Source organism: Symsagittifera roscoffensis, chromosome 6 (assembly GCF_963678635.1).
Source record: "Symsagittifera roscoffensis chromosome 6, txSymRosc1.1, whole genome shotgun sequence".
NCBI lineage: Eukaryota > Metazoa > Xenacoelomorpha > Acoela > Convolutidae > Symsagittifera > Symsagittifera roscoffensis.
This window is the reverse complement of record NC_087067.1, coordinates 50,617,706-50,634,732: the sequence shown is the minus strand read 5'-3', so window position 1 is coordinate 50,634,732 and position 17,027 is coordinate 50,617,706. Positions and strand designations below refer to the sequence as shown.

Genomic DNA, 17,027 nt, shown 5'->3' with positions numbered 1-17,027 from the left:
TCTCGTTCTAGTATCCCCATTAGTCATCCGCAGATCCAATGACATGTCCATCTTTTCATTTCAGCCAATGAGAATCGAGTTTCAAGTTTAAAGTCAAGCAAGCCACTCCATCTCTGGAAAATGACAATTTTGCAGTTAAAAAGACATCTAGAGCTTGCTTTTAGTGTAAACACGCCTCCCGTGCGTGTCTATTAGTTGAAATTGTCTATATTAATTTTTATTTTTTCTTCAAAAATCTCCTGTCTAAGTGAGTGAAGTGAGCTCACGTGAGGGATGTTTTTCTTCAGTTGAGATATTAATCATCATATCCCGCACTTCGCTTTCCTGTTTAGTCGCGCAATTTCCCGCTTTGCAGGGGATTCCAAGTAATAGGAAGAGGTGCCTAGATCGAGTCTGATTCAGCTCAATTTGTGTTGTATTTGTGAATATTTATAGTGCCTATGAAGTGTCCTGGGATAGATGAAGGGAATTGAGATTTTTGTTTATCGCAACTTCTTAAGCCCTACATGTGCAATTAGCCTAAGAAGTCTGAGCCAAAAATAGTATTGCAGTATGTTTCATATCTCAGTTAAAACTCTGTTTTATTGTTTCAACTTGGACTTATCCCGTTTTCTTATATTATAATTTGGTACATTCCTAAGCTTTCTTGCGCTTCCTTAAAACACTCAAAGCCAAAAAGATTCTGAATAATTAAATTCTAAGACTAATTTTTAAACTAGGAAATGACCAACGTTAGATATTTTTTGAATTTTCTGTGACAATGTTGAGTGTATGTTTTACACAAAAGTTTTTGGGCTGTGATATTTATAATTTCTCTCCTACGAAAAGAAAATTCGGGTTATAATTGGCCCAGTTTGTATTCTGAGGGAGCGTTCGACTTAGTGATACGCGAATAGCAATGATTGATGACTCGTTTAAAAGTGGAATTAAATTTTGTGTATTTCTCTGCACCTGAAGAGTCCTTTCATCCCCTCCATTCCCCTCCTAGTCCCCCTCTGTGTCTGATTGGACAAATGGGAAAATCTTCAGATAGCGGGATTACTTCTGCAGACAGCTAACATTTTATAGCTCTTCGGGGGGATGTACCGCTAATACAAAAACAGGAAGATTATATTAAAGTGAGCGGCGGTGAAGGGGATACTAGAAGGCAAAAAATACAGAAGGGGAGGAAAAGTTAAATAGTAATAGTATTAGCTATTCCGTCTTTTTGTCCTATTTTTTCTGCATATTTTTACCGCAATTTTCCAACTTTTGTTTTAAAAAATGTATAAGACCTGGATGCTGCAATTTGCAGTATTTCAGTTACGTGGAAGCAATAAATTGAAGTGCAGCTGACTAATTTTAGGAAAAGTGTCTTTTTGTGGTCTAGTTGTTCCGTTTTGACCTGCCGTTTACTGAGGATATTCTAATCTGATATACATTCCATTTTCAGCTTCTCTTATTATACTTATTAGACCTGATATGACTGTACCCAAAACCAGGGATAAATTCGTACAACTAATAGCCGTGAAAATGAAGTCACTGATTTGTATTCCATTTTAGTCGCAAAAATGACCTGGGAATTTGTAGAAAACCTGATTTAAACTGTCTGCGTTTTATTTTAATTCTCCTTAAGATGACATCATCGCCATATAGACCGACCCACTTTTTCAGACTAGGCAACAAAACTACCAGGGTTTAATCTGATTAGGAAGGAAATGATAACAGTGTTATAAAACCCAAAAGGTATCTGCAAATCCTAAAAATAAACCCAAAATGAATGACTGTGTGTGAAAAAGTGTAAAAATAAAACTACTACCCGAGTAACCTTGGGCTTATCTCTGGTTTGTCTGGGACCCTGGTTTCAATCTTCCATCATTTTGCTCTTTTCCTTTTTATTCCCCCTGATAATCTTACTACTTCCCGGATCAATTGAGCAATCTCCCCCCCATTCTCGCGTGGGGGGGAGATAGCTCAATAGGTACTTGAGATATGTTTATAATAATTTTGCCGGGGTAATAATTTCGCGCCCTTTTATTCCTATTATTCATCTCCCTGGTGTATCACCCTCAGCAATAGTTTGTGGTAGAGGGGGACTATTCTCATGGACGAACGGCCGAATGACCGAAAATCTAAAACCAATAGAGGGAGGTCCTTGAAACTTAAAATTTAAAACTGATTTTCACAATTCTTGAAAATTCTTAGTAATAATAAATTGTGCGAAGTGTTGCTATATTTTTCTTTCATTAGATCCTTCTGCCACGAGGGTTTCGCCATTAGTAGTAGTAGCATTAGCAGGGATATTAGAAGTAGTATCTAAAAAGTGGTCACGCCCTCAGTCTTTTCATGCCACTGCCCCTTCCATTCACGCCTCTCATTTCTCTTTGAAGTGTGACTAAAGTCAATGCGAGTGCCGCCTGCCGCATCTGCTAAGTTGACAGATTGGAAACACTCGTGGATTTTCCTCTTTCTAGTCCAGAAGGAGACTGTCACTAGCACCGGATGTGGACTGTAATCTGTTGATTGACGACAGTTTGAGTGGTTTCGGAAGCAGCAAAAGTTTCCCTTTTCCGCCTGGTTTTTTTAGAAGAAACTTATATGAATTGCGATGTTTTTAGAATGGTAGCTTATAATGCCTTTTTTGTACCAGTTTCCTTCAAAATTCAGAACAAAGATGATATTTTTACAATGGTTTTTTTTTTTGAAGAAAATAGGTGATATTTTTGTTTTTGAAGATTCATGTATGTGGGCTCATTAAAAAATTTAGTTCAAATTCGCGAAGTTTTCGAATTAGAGTTTTGATTTAAACTCAATATTTTTTATTTATGAGCAAGAGTACATGAAAAAATAACAAAAGTCCTTGCTAATGGGGACTTCGTAATCATTAAATGCCATCAATATTTCTGATTGCTTTTGAATTATTGTCTAAAATGACGTCAAAAATATTGGAAAATTTATTTTTTGGAGTTTGTATGTTGAAACGTCTCAAACGCTGAAACGAACCATGTATGTTTTCATATATTGTGACGTATTTGCATTTCAATCTGATCAAAAAGGAACTTGACTCGTATTTATGCCAGCAACGATTTAAAAATCATTCTTATAAAGGGCATATTTCTTTCAAAAATGTCCCAATCAATAAGCTGTTGCTTTGTACTTTTAATGTACGATATCTGCGTCACGGAGTTCTTAGCTTAATCTCTTTTTTGTGGTGAGGGAGTTAGTTAAAATTGTTGATATTTTTTAGTTCCCACTTTTATAGCGCTTTTAAAATGGGAAAATAATCGCAATTTCTCCAATCGATTCTTCTTGGTCTTTTGTCCTAGGGCAATATAATTATTTTTATCTGCTCTGGTGAATAGTAATTAGTAATTTCCGGCGTGTGTGCGCGTGCCGATCCATTCAGAGGATTAAGCAAAGTAGCTGATGTGGAAATTGATTGTCTAAGAAGCCCCCTAATTGCCCCTCGTAACTCTTTCTTTTTCCCCTGTTCCTTTTGTTACCCCCAATTTATCCCACCTATCCCCCTTCATCCTCCGAAAATAAACACACAGCTCATTAACTGCTGTATCGAATTTCGACCGGGTCACAATTGCCTTGTTGCACGCACACGCACACGCATGTCAACTAGCAACTCATTAATAAAATTGCCAAATCGCATCTAATAATTATGTCATCTTTTTTGTTGTATTTTTCCTCAAGTGGAGGCTGCTATTAATGCGCGGCTTCGCAATGAATGAGGAAATGAATAATGATGACTATCAAATTTTTGATAATGCAATTAAAAGAAGGGGAAATGTTGATTTAAGAAGGTACAGGTGCAAAATAAAGGGTTGACTAAATAAGCTTTTAGCAAGAATTTTTTGAAAACGTCTCAACTTAGATAACATAATCTGTCAAATTGTTTGTTTTAGTGAAATTAGTTTTTTTCAAGATCAAATTAGTTTTTTCAAGTAAGTATCGTTTTGATTGACATTGAATCAGAAACAGAAGGAAAAGCGGCAATAGTTTTAGTCGTTTCTCAAGTATGAAGAGCATTGAAGCTTGATTTTATCTTTGAACTGTTCGAATGAACTTGAGTTGTATGTTCTAACCCCTAGAAATTTACCACATTCAATTAGTAAAAACAGTAATGATTTTTGAAGCTTTATTCAGTTCAAACGGTCGCATCCGATGTCTGAGTATGTATAGCCCGTTTTTGATTTTGATGATGAAAGTTAATGCAAAAATTCATGTTATAATTGAGAATACATCGCAAGTTAACACGAATTCGCTGATATAAGATTTTGTGTAATGAAGTTTTAAGACCAGACCACCTTCAAATGGAAGAAAAAACACATGATGGTGATGAAAAAATGAAAACAAAACCACAAGGATAGCCGGTTGCTGTGCAAGTAGCACAGAATGTTCCCGCCATATTTTGAAAAAATGTATTTTTTTTTCAAATTGCGTCGTCTTTAGATTCTCTCATCACACCGTGAACAAAAAAGTTAAGAGACATTAGACAACAGTTTTTCTCATACAGAAATAAAAAAATTCAAAACATTCTTTCAAATTTTTTGCAGATTTTTTTTATTCGTTCTTAGTTCTAAATTCCCAAAAAGGCGCTAAAAGAAAACTAGGTAATTAATTTGACTTCAGTAAAATTAAGTAAATGTTAGTTTTAAAATTTACTTTCATTCGCTTGAAATTAGACGAAAAATCAAAAAATACAAACCGGTTTTTCTCGACAATGGGATTTTTTTGGACATTTTTGTTCGAATCACGACTGAAAGGGCTTCAATATGATATACCTCTCGACCCATTCCGATGATAATTTGTGCTATCTGATTTTGTGTGGAAAGCATAAAAAAGAAAAATTACTAAAAGACCCGAATAGAAAGTTCGTCACCATATTCAGTGGTCGGAACGTTAAGGTGCCGCAGAGGACGTAAATGGTCACGGGACTAGACTGTGAAATAAAAAATGATGTTTTTTTCAGGCGGTGGGTGTGGGTGCGGAGTTTGTGAAGTTGGGTGGGTTCTGCAGGGGAGAGAGGGCGTGCAAGTACAACAGACTGATAGAAGTGGAGAAACAACTGCACAACACAGGCGCACTGCAGCAAAACACACAGACCACATTCACCATCGCCAAACAGTCAGTACTTTGAATGATCATTGGTAACAACTAATGTATAACCCCCCCCCCCATTTAATTAATCGAATGTTAACGCTGCGACAACTTTCACATTTTGCACCGGGTTTCGAATCTTTCTTGATTGGGTTGAAACTTTTATGTAACAATTTGGAAGGCAATGAGTTTGTTAGAGAGTGATTTTGGTCGCAAGCTTGTGACCATTGTGTTATTCCAAAGCTATCTTCCAGAACTCGGTCAAACCTTCATAATCCTAGAGTTAGAAAAAAGTTGACTCTGGAGCGAGCGCTAAAATGTATATCGCAAAATCTATTTAGTTTCTGTTCTTGGGCAAAAATTTCATCTTTTAGCTTTGAAAAAAATAGGTTTGGCATGGTTTTAAGAAAAACTTGTAATAGGACAAGCTAATCATAGAAATGCGACGAAAAATCAAAAGAATCAGAAAATACTCGGATAGCCGGAAGCCAGTGACTAACTATGGCATCAATTCCTATTATTAACTACTACTACCACTGTTGTTGCAGTCAAACTTAACCTAGTTAGTACTAAATCTGTCAACGTCCGGATCAACTTCTCAAGGCAATTTCCAGATACATTTCTTGCTTCCACGTTGACTAGTCAAGGCCACGTGCAAATACAAATGGAAGTTATCCGGCTTTTGGTTATTAATTGTGCTGGCATGTATGGCTATTTTCTTGTATATTTGGTATCAATAATTATGATCCTGTTGCAATTGATTGGCGTTTGTTTTGCTAGCTATTTTTAAGTTGGCTTTTCTGAACAGGTTATTGAAGCACTTCGCCTATCTCAGATTGTAAGTTTCGAGTGTCTGACATTTAATGTATGCTTTCATAAAACTCCCGCGAGTAGTAATTGAAGCTAAGTAGAAAGCTTCTAAAAGTGTAGAGAAAATAGAAACTCCGATTCAAAAGATTACAATATCTATATCTACAAGTTAAAAGCTTCTAAAAAATTGCAAAAATAGAACCTCTAATTCAAAATATTGCAATGTCTGTTCCTTAACTGTCATATCCCTTTATATTTAATGCGCAAACATAATTGAAACTCCTGATTCCGGTTAAGCTTTCTTAATGGCTTCTCACGTTTTGAACATAAATTAGTTCAATTTCGTCTTGTGCCTCGTGTAATATAATGAAGTAGAAAGGCTCCGTTTTTGGGTTTCAGGTCGTTGATTGTCAAAAAATGGTTCTTCTTTGTATAATTTATTTATTTTTCTATCAGTTTTGCTCATAAATACTTTGTTGTAGAACTAGAAAATAATTGGTGCAAATAGAAAATAATTCTTGTGACCTTTTTAAGTTCGATTAAATGCTGCTGCCGGACCAAATAAAAATCTGGTTAATTTAGCAGCTGCTGTCACTTTTACCTCTACTTAAAATAGTTTGAGATTGAATTGTATATTCAAAAAAGCGTTTTTTATTCAGCTGAAGTTTTCAGGTTCCAGTTTTTTATTGTTGTGCGTAAAAAATTTGATGAAATCGAATGTGCAATATAATTTCCTATGCACTTGTGCTTAAGTTTCTTCAAGTTTAATTTCGTTTTTGTCTGAATGTCAGTTGAAAATAGTGTCATTTTTACAGCTCGCAGCCAGAAGAGACGAGTGAAGAACAGGCAGGCGTCGAGCAGAGCGAAGGATCAGAATCACAACAAACAAAGGCGGAGTGAGATAGAGAACAAGTAAACAAGCAAGTGCCACTTGGGACAAGAGAGACGAAAGCTCTGTTGTTTGGAACGAGTGACTGACAGAGCACTAAAATGAAACAACTGTTCAAATATTCATAGCATCTATCTTGTCCCATTTTATTTCTGAAGGCGTTGAGCTCTTAAGCTCTGCTTCATTAAAAAAGAAGCGAACCATAACAAAAAATTGAGCAATCTGTTTAATCTTCCTTGGTTTAAATTTTTTGCAACTTAATTTGGATTTCAAAATTGAAAAATGTAAAAATTGAAAAGTCTAAAAATGTTAAATCGATAAATTTTTCATTCATCAAAGTTGAAAAATGTGTTCAAGTGTATATAAAAGAGTTGTATAAAAAATGATTTAGTGCGGTTGTAAATATGTAATTTAAATTCACGAAATTAATTTTCTTCTCTCCCCTGGGATATGTTTACAACAGCTTAGTGCATCCGCCCCCAAGGCGTAGTGGCGAGGCAAAATATACGAACAGACTTCCTGTAAAAAATTCTCATTCAATGTTAATGTGCTTTGTTATTCTCATAGAGGACATAATTGCGTTGAGATATATAAAGTTGCTGTTCAGCAATCACGAGTAATAAAAGTGGTCATGTTTGTGAAATATTTATGAGACTTGGTTTGTTCAAGTGGGATTAGCAAGGAAGGAACAGGTGTCCATTGCGTGATCAAATTGTGCTGATCGCAATCAGCAGGAGCTGCAAGGGAGTTACAAACAACGTGTTTTAACAGACGAAACTTGATTTTATGAGTCAAACTTTTGAAAGATAGTTTGAGCAGATTCAAACTATAAAACTGCTTGCAAACTTTTCAAATCCCAGATTTTTTCTAGTTTTTCTGATGGTTTTAAGATTTTTTCCGTGCTTCCGCTTAAATTTTTGCAGATTTCTCTGCTTTATTTGTATTGGGTGAAATTTGACCTTGAAGCTCGTTCGAAACCAGTTAGGGGTATCCCTTTTGCCCCTAACATTCATAAAGCCCCCTCTGTTTGTGTATTTGCGCATAATCGATTCGGGTGTGCGACTTGCTGGGTTTAGGGCGCGTTCTATAACTTCTAGTGAGTCAATAAACAGAGTTCTTCTAGAAAGGCAGAGGGATCAATGCTTACTTGTTTGTTGTGAAAGAGCAAAAGCACAGCTATTGACTGATTTGCTGCATTTTTGAAGTCAATAGAACCAAGATGAAAAGAATTTCGACTTATTCACCGTAAACAAAAAGAACTAGAAGAATTTAGATACGAAAATACTACCAATATTGTGATTGATCAACAGTATAATATTAACGAGCAACCTAAAATCAAGTCGATATATTCATTAAATAGTGATTTGTTTTTCTAAGATCAGAAAGCGGCTGTGATTTTTCTTGTATGATGATTAATTAATCATTTCTCAGAAATAGTACATTGTTTCTGCCAAAAAAAGTTCGAAAAATCTGTAACTTAATTCAAAAATTGGTGCAACATGCTTAGGACATCGTTGCTGTTTCTTTGACAAAAAAATCAGCTTGAAAATCAACTGAAATTTGTAATAAGCTCCAATTTAGCGATCACTAAGTTCTAATTCAAACTCTTCCTTCTAAAACTATTTTTATTAATAGAAACTTGAGAGTATGAGAATACTTGAAAATATCGGTTTTTAGCGCAGCTTAAACTGAAGTGCTCGCGAAAAGTTTTGAAGTGGCAAAATGGAAATAACGCGAAAATGGGAAGTGATCTTAAAACCATTTTTTTTTCAGTTATGATCGTTTTTTCAGATAGTCCTCATTTTTGCGGCAATAAAAGAGAAAGCGTCTGCTAATACTACTGCTGTCTGGATATTATAGAAGTAAAAAATCGATTTGGCGCTGAAATTGTTTATCTGACTCAGATATTAAGAATTAATTCCCCCTCCCCCGGTCGGTGCTGCGCTGCGTGTGTGTGGAAATGCATTGCACAGAACAAAGGGACTAGAATATTCGATGAGAAAAAGATTTATTTAGATTAGCTGTTTAGACCGAGTAGAGAAAGTACACACATGGAACTCCGTCACCGGCTGATACGTGCTCATAAAAGGAAATGTTTACTAGTGCTTATTTTTTGAAAATTTTTAACTATTCGCAGTGTTTTCAATGTCGTTTTTAATGTATTTTCTCTGTGCTGTGTATACTGTAGCATTGGGACTATTTCTTTGCCTCGAGCTTAACTCACGATTAAAATTCATCGCGCTTTTTTTTAAAAAAAAATCAGCGTATTTATTTAAAAAGATATGACTTCACGCGCGTATACGATGAAAAATGCCGCAATTTGTTTACATTGCTTGTAACAAAAATTTTAAACTTTCTTTTTCGTCGACTGTAGAATAGAAAATTAGAAATACGACGAGATTGCCTAATGACGAATGGTTTGAAAAATTACCTTTTTAAACTGATTTCCTCAAAAAAAAACAAACGACCTTGTAATGCAATTTTTTCTCAACTGCCGATTATTTGGGATTGAGCGATGAATATGCATGTATTTATTCATGTCATGGCGCGTAATTCTATTTTGCGCTGGTTTACTTTTGTGACTGACTAATGTCTAATGCCGTATTTTTATAAAATATTCACTAAATGCGTGACAAATGTTTGTTTAATTTTTTGTTGCGTTTCAGAAAAGACTTGTCAAAAACAAGACGGCTGTAACTGTGGTAATAAGACTATCTGAAAAGTCACCAACATAATTAGTTAGCTGAAGAAACGGTTTAGTACGTTTTAAATTTGGTGTAATGTGCGCTTCAGGACAAAACAAAAGCAATAAAGTTAAAGTATTTTGCAGTGATTGAAATTTTGCAAGGCTTCCGAATTTTATAACGGAGCAAATTTGCTCATAAGTTCGACTGAAATGTGTCATTTGAAATAAAATTGGTGTGTCAATGGCTTTTGACTTTTGAAACGCCTCTTTGAGCTCTGTTATGTTAATTGAACTCCAATGTTCATTTTTTCTGACATTTAAAATGCGTTTTTTAAATGTTTTAAGTGAGTGTTGTTGCATCCCAAATTGTGATGTGAATCTGTCGCTTTTGACCATGTGACTGTTTTGAACTAGTTCTGCATTTGCGAGAACAAATATATCAATTATTCGATACAGAAAAAATAAAACAGCAAAATTTTCGAGGAGACCGTTGGTCAAAAACTTGTTTTGTTTTGGGTGCAATTTTGTATGAATAATGTAAATATTGCTGAAATAACGGAATAGAATTCTTCAAATAGAATTCTTCGAATATTTGGTGCCTAGTGAGAACTTGTTTGTTTTTTGAAAAGAAGGTGAAATGACGGAAGTTATTTGAATTGCTAACTGAAGAATTTGTTGAAATAACTTTGCTTTTACAAAATCTACATTTAATATCCATGATAATGTTTTCACTTGCTTTACAAATACTGAATTGAATAAATTATAATGGCTTTTTAGTTGTTTTTTTTTGCTCTATCTCTCTGATGCAAGAATTTTCATTCGAGGAATCAACGCAGTTTCTCAGCTCGTAGAAAAGCTCGTTTGACGAAACCTTTTCCACAAAAAGTAGTAACGAATAGTTTTCAAGGCTAAAAATGTTTTCGAGAATTTGTTCCGAGTTGATTCCGTAGTTAAGAAATTTTATACTAGATATGATTAATTTTAGGCGGTTTCAGAGAGAATAGAAGGAGAATGAATAGGTTAAAATATGCTAATTGGAAATTACAAAAAATGATTGAATAAAATAGAATAATGAATCGAATGCATGAAATTGATTTTGCTGGGAGGAACAGGAACTAAGCACGTGGACATACAACACATTACACGACAAGTCACGACAGATTCCCACGAATTGAGTATTCGGAAAATTTGTTCACAAGACATATTCTCGGATTATGACATTTTGCATTTCACATTTAGCTTCATTCACTTCACAAAAGCTAACTTCACAGGTAGTTCAACATGTACTGCAGTCGCAATGATTTTCACAGTAGATCGAAATTTAATCTGCTGGTCAAAAGTTAAGACGTTTCAGTTTTCACCCGTTGTTCCTGATGTTAAGATAGTCATCATGTAACTCAGTTTCGCATCCAACATATCGACAAAAAGTCACTTTAAAAGCGCCAATTTAACTGCATTCTTTCATATGATGTTAATACTTTGTCACTGGTTGATTGAATAGAAAGGAAGAACCAATAATCTATAAAATAATAGCACGAGAATTGATTTGAAAATTATTCTACGAGTGAATTTCCGCTCAAACGAAATGAAAAAAACTCGTGGATAATAGGCAGGTTATTGCATATGTCACTAGCATCAAATCATTATCAAACTAAACTGCTCCCCCAAACTAGTGACAGGAGAGAAAGGAAAACACAGGTGGTAGAAAGTGTTAGGAAGAATACGATTTTGATGAAAAAATAAAATAGGCAATGTAGATTAAAGCGACATTCACAACACGAGAAGCGACGGAACTTTTCAGTCCAGTTACAAGTTTACAAAAAGTCTCATCGGAACAATCGCGGTTTAACCACTTGGGCAAATTTTTGATTTTGTCTGCCAGAAACATAAGATAGTAAAACAGAAATATTGCCTGATTTTTGGGCCGGTTCAACAGCTATGCAAGAAATTTGGCAATGGGGTTGCACATTAGATGAGTTTTGATTGGAAAAGCTCAGATCAGCTGAGAACAAATCATATCACCAAAAGCACAAGTTCAATTCCGCCCGCCGTTCAATAATTATAGTAACAATTTTAGCACCCGAAACCCGTAGTGGTCTGACCCCGTCTTGGAGTGCGTACAAATTGCGTAAGAATTCTATAAAAACACTGATATAAAATTAAATGAGCTGAATTGAGAAATTGAACATTTGGAACGTTTGCAGTTTTTTGACACTGCTTGTTGTCAAAGCGATGGTTGTCAGTACTTGTTCAGCTGGGGCTGATGTTGATGTTGGTTGTGGTTGTGGGTGTGTTTACTGGCACTTACATTGGCGGACATGATTTGCTGCGGATGCGAATTAACAGACGACAGAATTTGATGATGTTGAGGAGCATGATGATGTGACGTCATATTGTTGTACACCTGAGCCGCTCCTGAGGAACCGCACATCACAGAGGATGAAACTGCCGACGATTCCAAACATCTTGGGACTCCTGCTGCCGACTGGGTCACCATTTTGCCCATGTGCTGCGGGATCTGAGATTGCTGCTGCTGTTGTTGTTGTTGTGACATGGCAACTTTGTTGGCAAAAGTCACCCCGGAAACATTGACCATGTGATTGGAGGCAGCGAACGTAGAGGGAATCGAGGCATACGATGGTGCAGGAGGAGGACACTGCTGGTTATTCATCTGCATTGCGCTTGAGTTCACAGTTGAAATCATCTGCTGGTTTTGCTTTGTAGGAGTCATGTCCTGGCTCGGACTCGTTTGGCCAGTGTTCTGTGGGCAATACTTGATCGTATGTGCGGTATCGCCTGAGTCACCGCAGATAGGACAGGTGTAGGCTCGGAGGATTGGACACAAAACCCTTCCGTCGTCGTCTTTCAAGATGTGCGAAGCATAGACACTCTCGACTTCACCGTTGTTCTTGCAGAACACACAGAGTCTCTTGGCATTTAGTTTCCGTGCGAGTTGGACACTCGGAGGCACTCGACCCGAACTGTTCACAGGTGTTTCGGCGCTCGTGTTGCTGTCGCAGGCGGATCCCACCGACCCGTAGCTGCTGATTCTCGACCGGGATCTGTAGTTTGAGGGACTGTGCATGTGCTGCATAGGAGGCGAGGCTGACGATGAGGTTCTGGCGTCGGCGAAGATTCGGTCGAACTCGCTGTAGATGTCTGTGCTCTGAGTGGGCGGCGAAGGCGCTTTGTCAGAGAATACGTCGTCGTGACTGTCAGCAAGTTTGACATTTGTCAGAAGTTGAGACAGGCCGAGATAGTCATCGTAACGTTGGAATGATGACGGGTTGTAGCCCTGGGCCTGAAGGTATGCAGCAGGGTTGACCATAGCGGCCGGGTTCACCATCTGGGGGGCTGTGGGCGCCCTGAGAGGCTGATAAATGTGGGGGAAAGACTTGAAGTGGCTCTCTCGTAACATCTCGTCAAGCATCTGCATTTCCATAACTGATCGGATAAAGTTAGCAATTTTTTCGAAGGCAATCAACTAAATTAGTTGAACAACTGGTCAATTTTATCGATCTCAAGATCGTATAAAATGAAATTGATTTTTAATAATTCAGTATTTTTGACAAGGAATTCAACAGATGCGAAATCTGGGACTTGATTACTTCTGGAATTTTTGAAAATGACAAAACCTTCGATCAATCGAGGCAATTTTTTCAAAATAAATTTTCGAAGTTAACTGGAAATTTAATTTTGCTGATGGAAATCTGCTATAAATTCAGAAGATAATTTTGCTTGAAATAAATGTGCTATTATTTTGGCTTTTTCTTCCCAACTGATCTGTTCCTTTGTAATTCAACAAATATTTAGAAAATAACTTTCACTAATTCTCGTCGGCCTTATTTAAGTCTATTCTCTTTATTAATGCTTTAAGCAAAGGCACCTAGAAATCTCTCTGAGATAGAACAAATTTTAACCAATCAGAGCGCTTTTATAGCTGAAATTTATTGTAATTTATTTTATAAAATTCTTTTATTTCCTTAAAAGAACTACTTTTACCCGCAAAAATTATTGACAAATAGCACGGGGAAAGCACATTTCTTTCCTTTATTTCTATGAATGAGAAAAAGAAAGTCTAAATAACCGAAAAAGGAAAATTAAAGAGGAAATACTTCAACTTTGTTTAGAAAAACTGCTTCGTTAATTCGAGTGTTTATGAAAGAGGGTTATTACCTTCAGAAGTGAACAGGGCTAAAAAAAAAGAGTTGACTTGATTGGGGTGATTAACTTTCAAATTATCAATGCGAGCCATTCAAAATAATCACAGGAACGAGCATTGCAATTTAAGGGCGAAATTCAGTTTCACTGATTTTGAGGTTGGACTCGGTCGGTTTTCGGGAAGTTTTTTTGTAGCTACAGAGATCTGTAGAAAAATTGTCAATTGTCTAACTTCAGACAACTTATTTCGATTATCGTTCACTGTTAAATTGACAAAAATGACCAAAATGTGATTTTTGATGAAATTTTATCCAGACGGTTTCTTGATAAAAAAAAGATAAAAACCAGAAAAGTTTCGAAAATTGGCTGGATAAACAGTTGCCAAAAATGATTTTGGAGCAACCCGAAACCATTTTAAGAAACGCGTTGCAGGAATTCTGGAAACAATTAATTGAGTATTAAAAATTTTGAGGCTCCTGAATTAGTAGATAGTAATAGCATCAATCATGTTTAGGAAAAGGTTATTGCACTTTCTTAATAGAAAACAATAAATTAAGGAAATCAACTAATACTTAACTAAAATAAGATCAAATCAAATTCAATGTCCAGTTTGAGCCATTCGCCCTAAATTATGGATGTCATTTTGTTGCCAATTTGAACTTATTTAACGATTAAATTTATCTTTTGTCATTCCTCAATTGTTCAACAAACTTAATGTCGCTAAAAATTAAAAAAAAACTAACTATAATCAAAATAATTTTTCAATATAAATTACTATTGCGTTGTTCTTAGTCTGAAATCTAAATTTGAGAAATTGAGGCTCAGAAACGTCAAATTAGCAACTCAGGTGTAAAGGGAGCATATGGATAATTGAGAAAGAAATTTTTTCGGAGTGTCATCCGATTCACAACCAAAAGGGCTCTAATTTGATATATCACCCAACCAAGTTCGATGATTATTTGTGATACCTGATTTTGCGTTGAAACAAAAAAGAAAAAAAAGTTTTTTTTTGAGTTTTCAAAATGGTCTTTTTCAAAATGGTCGTTTTGTGAGTTTTAAAAATGGTCTTTTTCAAAATGGTCGTTCTCCTCATTTTCAAAATGGTCGTTTTGTGAGTTAAATTTGAGAAACGTTTTTGTTCCGACCATTGAAAATGAGAAGGAACTTTGTATTCGCGTGATTTACTTTTTTCTTAATTTTTTAACGCAAAATCAGGTACCACAAACAATCATCGAACTGGGTTGAGTGATTTACCATATTAAAGCCCTTTTAGTTGTGAATCGAACATTCTGAAAACTTTCCCCAGTTTCCAGAAAAACCGGTATGAAATTTTTGATTTTTCGTCTAATTTCGAGCAAGTAAAATGAGCAAGTAGGCTCAAGTTAGAATAATTATGCTTAATTTAAGCCTTAAAACTTAATGTGGCTCAAGTTAAGTTAGTTTTTGGAGTTCTTGGCGCCATTTTGGGATCCAAAACTTCAAAAATTTTCTAAAAAAAAGTGAAACAATTTTGAAAACTATCTTACAAATTTTTTTGCCTTTCTAGTCATTCTACAAAAACTCGTTTCAAATTTGCCTGTTTTACTATGACTGTCGCGTATGTCTAATTTCTAGTTTTTTTTGTTCTGATCATTTTATTAAAACACGCAGAAAAAATCACTAAAATGAGAAAAAAAAACGTTCAAAATTTTTTTAAGACCAGTCGGAACGTCTTGCACAGTGACTGGCCATTCTTGTGAATTTTTGGAATTATTCAGCTATTTTAATACCAACATTTATCGTCAAAATTTATATAAAATTGGCTCGCTCGAATAAGCTGAAATTTTAGCAAAATTAGATATCCATTCTATGAAGCAATTTTTTTCTTCCATTTCCCCCCCGGTGTAACTTTGTCTGAGAAATGAAAAACATCAAGTTTTTACAGTTTTTCTCACTTTGAGAGAACTTTTTTTAAACTTTAAATAAAATCTGAGGCCTGACTGAAGCAGTTCTAATCAATACTTGTTTTGCAACAAGGATTGATAGCGGTGATTTTTTTGTTGTGAAACATTTGACAAGTTGTTGGTATAATTTTGGTTTTACCTTTGATTGGCTGGTTTCCTTTAAAGCATTTGTTACCTCACGAATATCTGTGACGATTTTGCCGGAACAAAAATGTTTTCTACTCCACCTTACAAAGTACGCTCAAAATACATTCCTTAAGCTTTGTAGCTTTTATGGGTTTTTTAGCTATTTTTTTCCAATGCTCCGGTCAAAAGATTGCGTTGAGTCAGCCAGACGTTTTCTCTAATGATTTCCTCCAGTTTTTTTACCCTTCAGAATTAGTTTCGAAACCCACAGGTGGAAAATCACTGACACGAGTATCACAGATTAAACACATTATTTCGAAACAATTTTTTTAGGAAGTATATGAAACGCTTTGAGTTTCACCATGAAGTCCAATACTCAAGCTATTTTAAATTAGTTCATCAGTTCTTTTCAAACGCGTTAAGTCAATTCGGTCAAAGACAACTCAGCCGATATAAAAATCAGATATTTCAAGCCAAAGTCATGCGGACAATTCAGCCAGAGACAACTGGGCCCAAACAGTGTGCGCCTCATTTACGCTAACGTTTTGCGTTCTTGCCAAAAGGGGCGGCCAATTAAGAGCTTAGCAATTAAACTTAAACCGACAATTAAATCCAAGTCCGTTTTTTTTCAATCTTACTTTTTGAAAAACTTGCTGAATGGTCCCTTGCTGAATTGTCTGTATACTTTTGGCTGGAATGTCTGAATTTCAATTTGTCTTTGGTCGAATTGTCTGTGCGACATGTTTAACACTTCTCCTTATTTTTTCGAGTGGAATGTGCCTTTTTGATTTTCAGGATATCAGCCTCTAGGTAACGGATACGCCTGGGACGACGAAGGTCTTGGTATCGAATCTGAACGAGACCTACTTTTTTCAAACGGTAAATATTCTGTTTCAATTAAAATTGTCGGCCAATTATTTGTCTGCTTATCTGTTGTCAGCTTAGTTGTCACATCTTGAAATCATTTTTTTTGCTGCGCGCATTTTTTTTAAGTTCCATTTAATGTTTGATTTACTCCTACAAATTGTAGTTTCACTTATCTTGACTTCGCATTTCCGTCTTTGTTTTTTTATGTTTCGCTTAAAAAGTTCCTCGGCCCAAATAAATTCGACGTAAATTTTTATCAGCTTAATGACCTAATTGCGGGTTGTTTCTATGGAAGACGAAGAAGACGAATATAGACGAAGGTTGTTTCTATATTGTTTCACTCCTTTCTGCACGTTTCATATTGTATATTTGACAATCGGTTAGTTGAATTTTTTTTCATTATGGAAAATTGTTTCCAAATTCATTGGAAAATTTCAAGTTTTTCTCAGAAACTTCC

The 17,027-nt window shown here is 35.6% G+C and overlaps 3 protein-coding genes across 13 annotated transcripts in view; 2 read left to right on the top strand and 1 right to left on the bottom strand.

Annotated features, from left to right (window-relative positions):
* LOC134848003 (enolase 4-like) overlaps positions 1-7,197 on the top strand; it is a 66,494-nt gene extending 59,297 nt beyond the window's left edge. For 2 of the 3 annotated variants that reach the window (XM_063865334.1, XM_063865333.1), the window contains 2 exons: positions 4,961-5,115; positions 6,714-7,196. In XM_063865334.1, coding sequence (XP_063721404.1) covers positions 4,961-5,115; positions 6,714-6,798 — 240 coding nt within the window. In that variant the 3' untranslated portion in view covers positions 6,799-7,196. Of the gene's footprint in view, positions 1-4,960; positions 5,116-6,713 lie in introns of all 3 variants that reach the window. The other variant, XM_063865335.1, reaches the window with a different exon arrangement.
* Positions 1-17,027, top strand: part of LOC134847966 (sperm flagellar protein 2-like) — a 584,566-nt gene that overhangs the window by 244,183 nt on the left and 323,356 nt on the right. The window lies entirely within an intron of this gene.
* LOC134848060 (nanos homolog 1-like) lies at positions 10,112-13,345 on the bottom strand. The gene has a single exon (XM_063865396.1). It carries the CDS (start codon positions 12,913-12,915, stop codon positions 11,713-11,715), a length of 1,203 nt encoding a protein of 400 aa, XP_063721466.1. The 5' UTR covers positions 12,916-13,345; the 3' UTR covers positions 10,112-11,712.

Bases quoted from the DNA above. Each gene is read 5' to 3' on its own strand.
- LOC134848060 (XM_063865396.1), bottom strand. From the start codon at position 12,915: ATGGAAATGCAGATGCTTGACGAGATGTTACGAGAGAGCCACTTCAAG.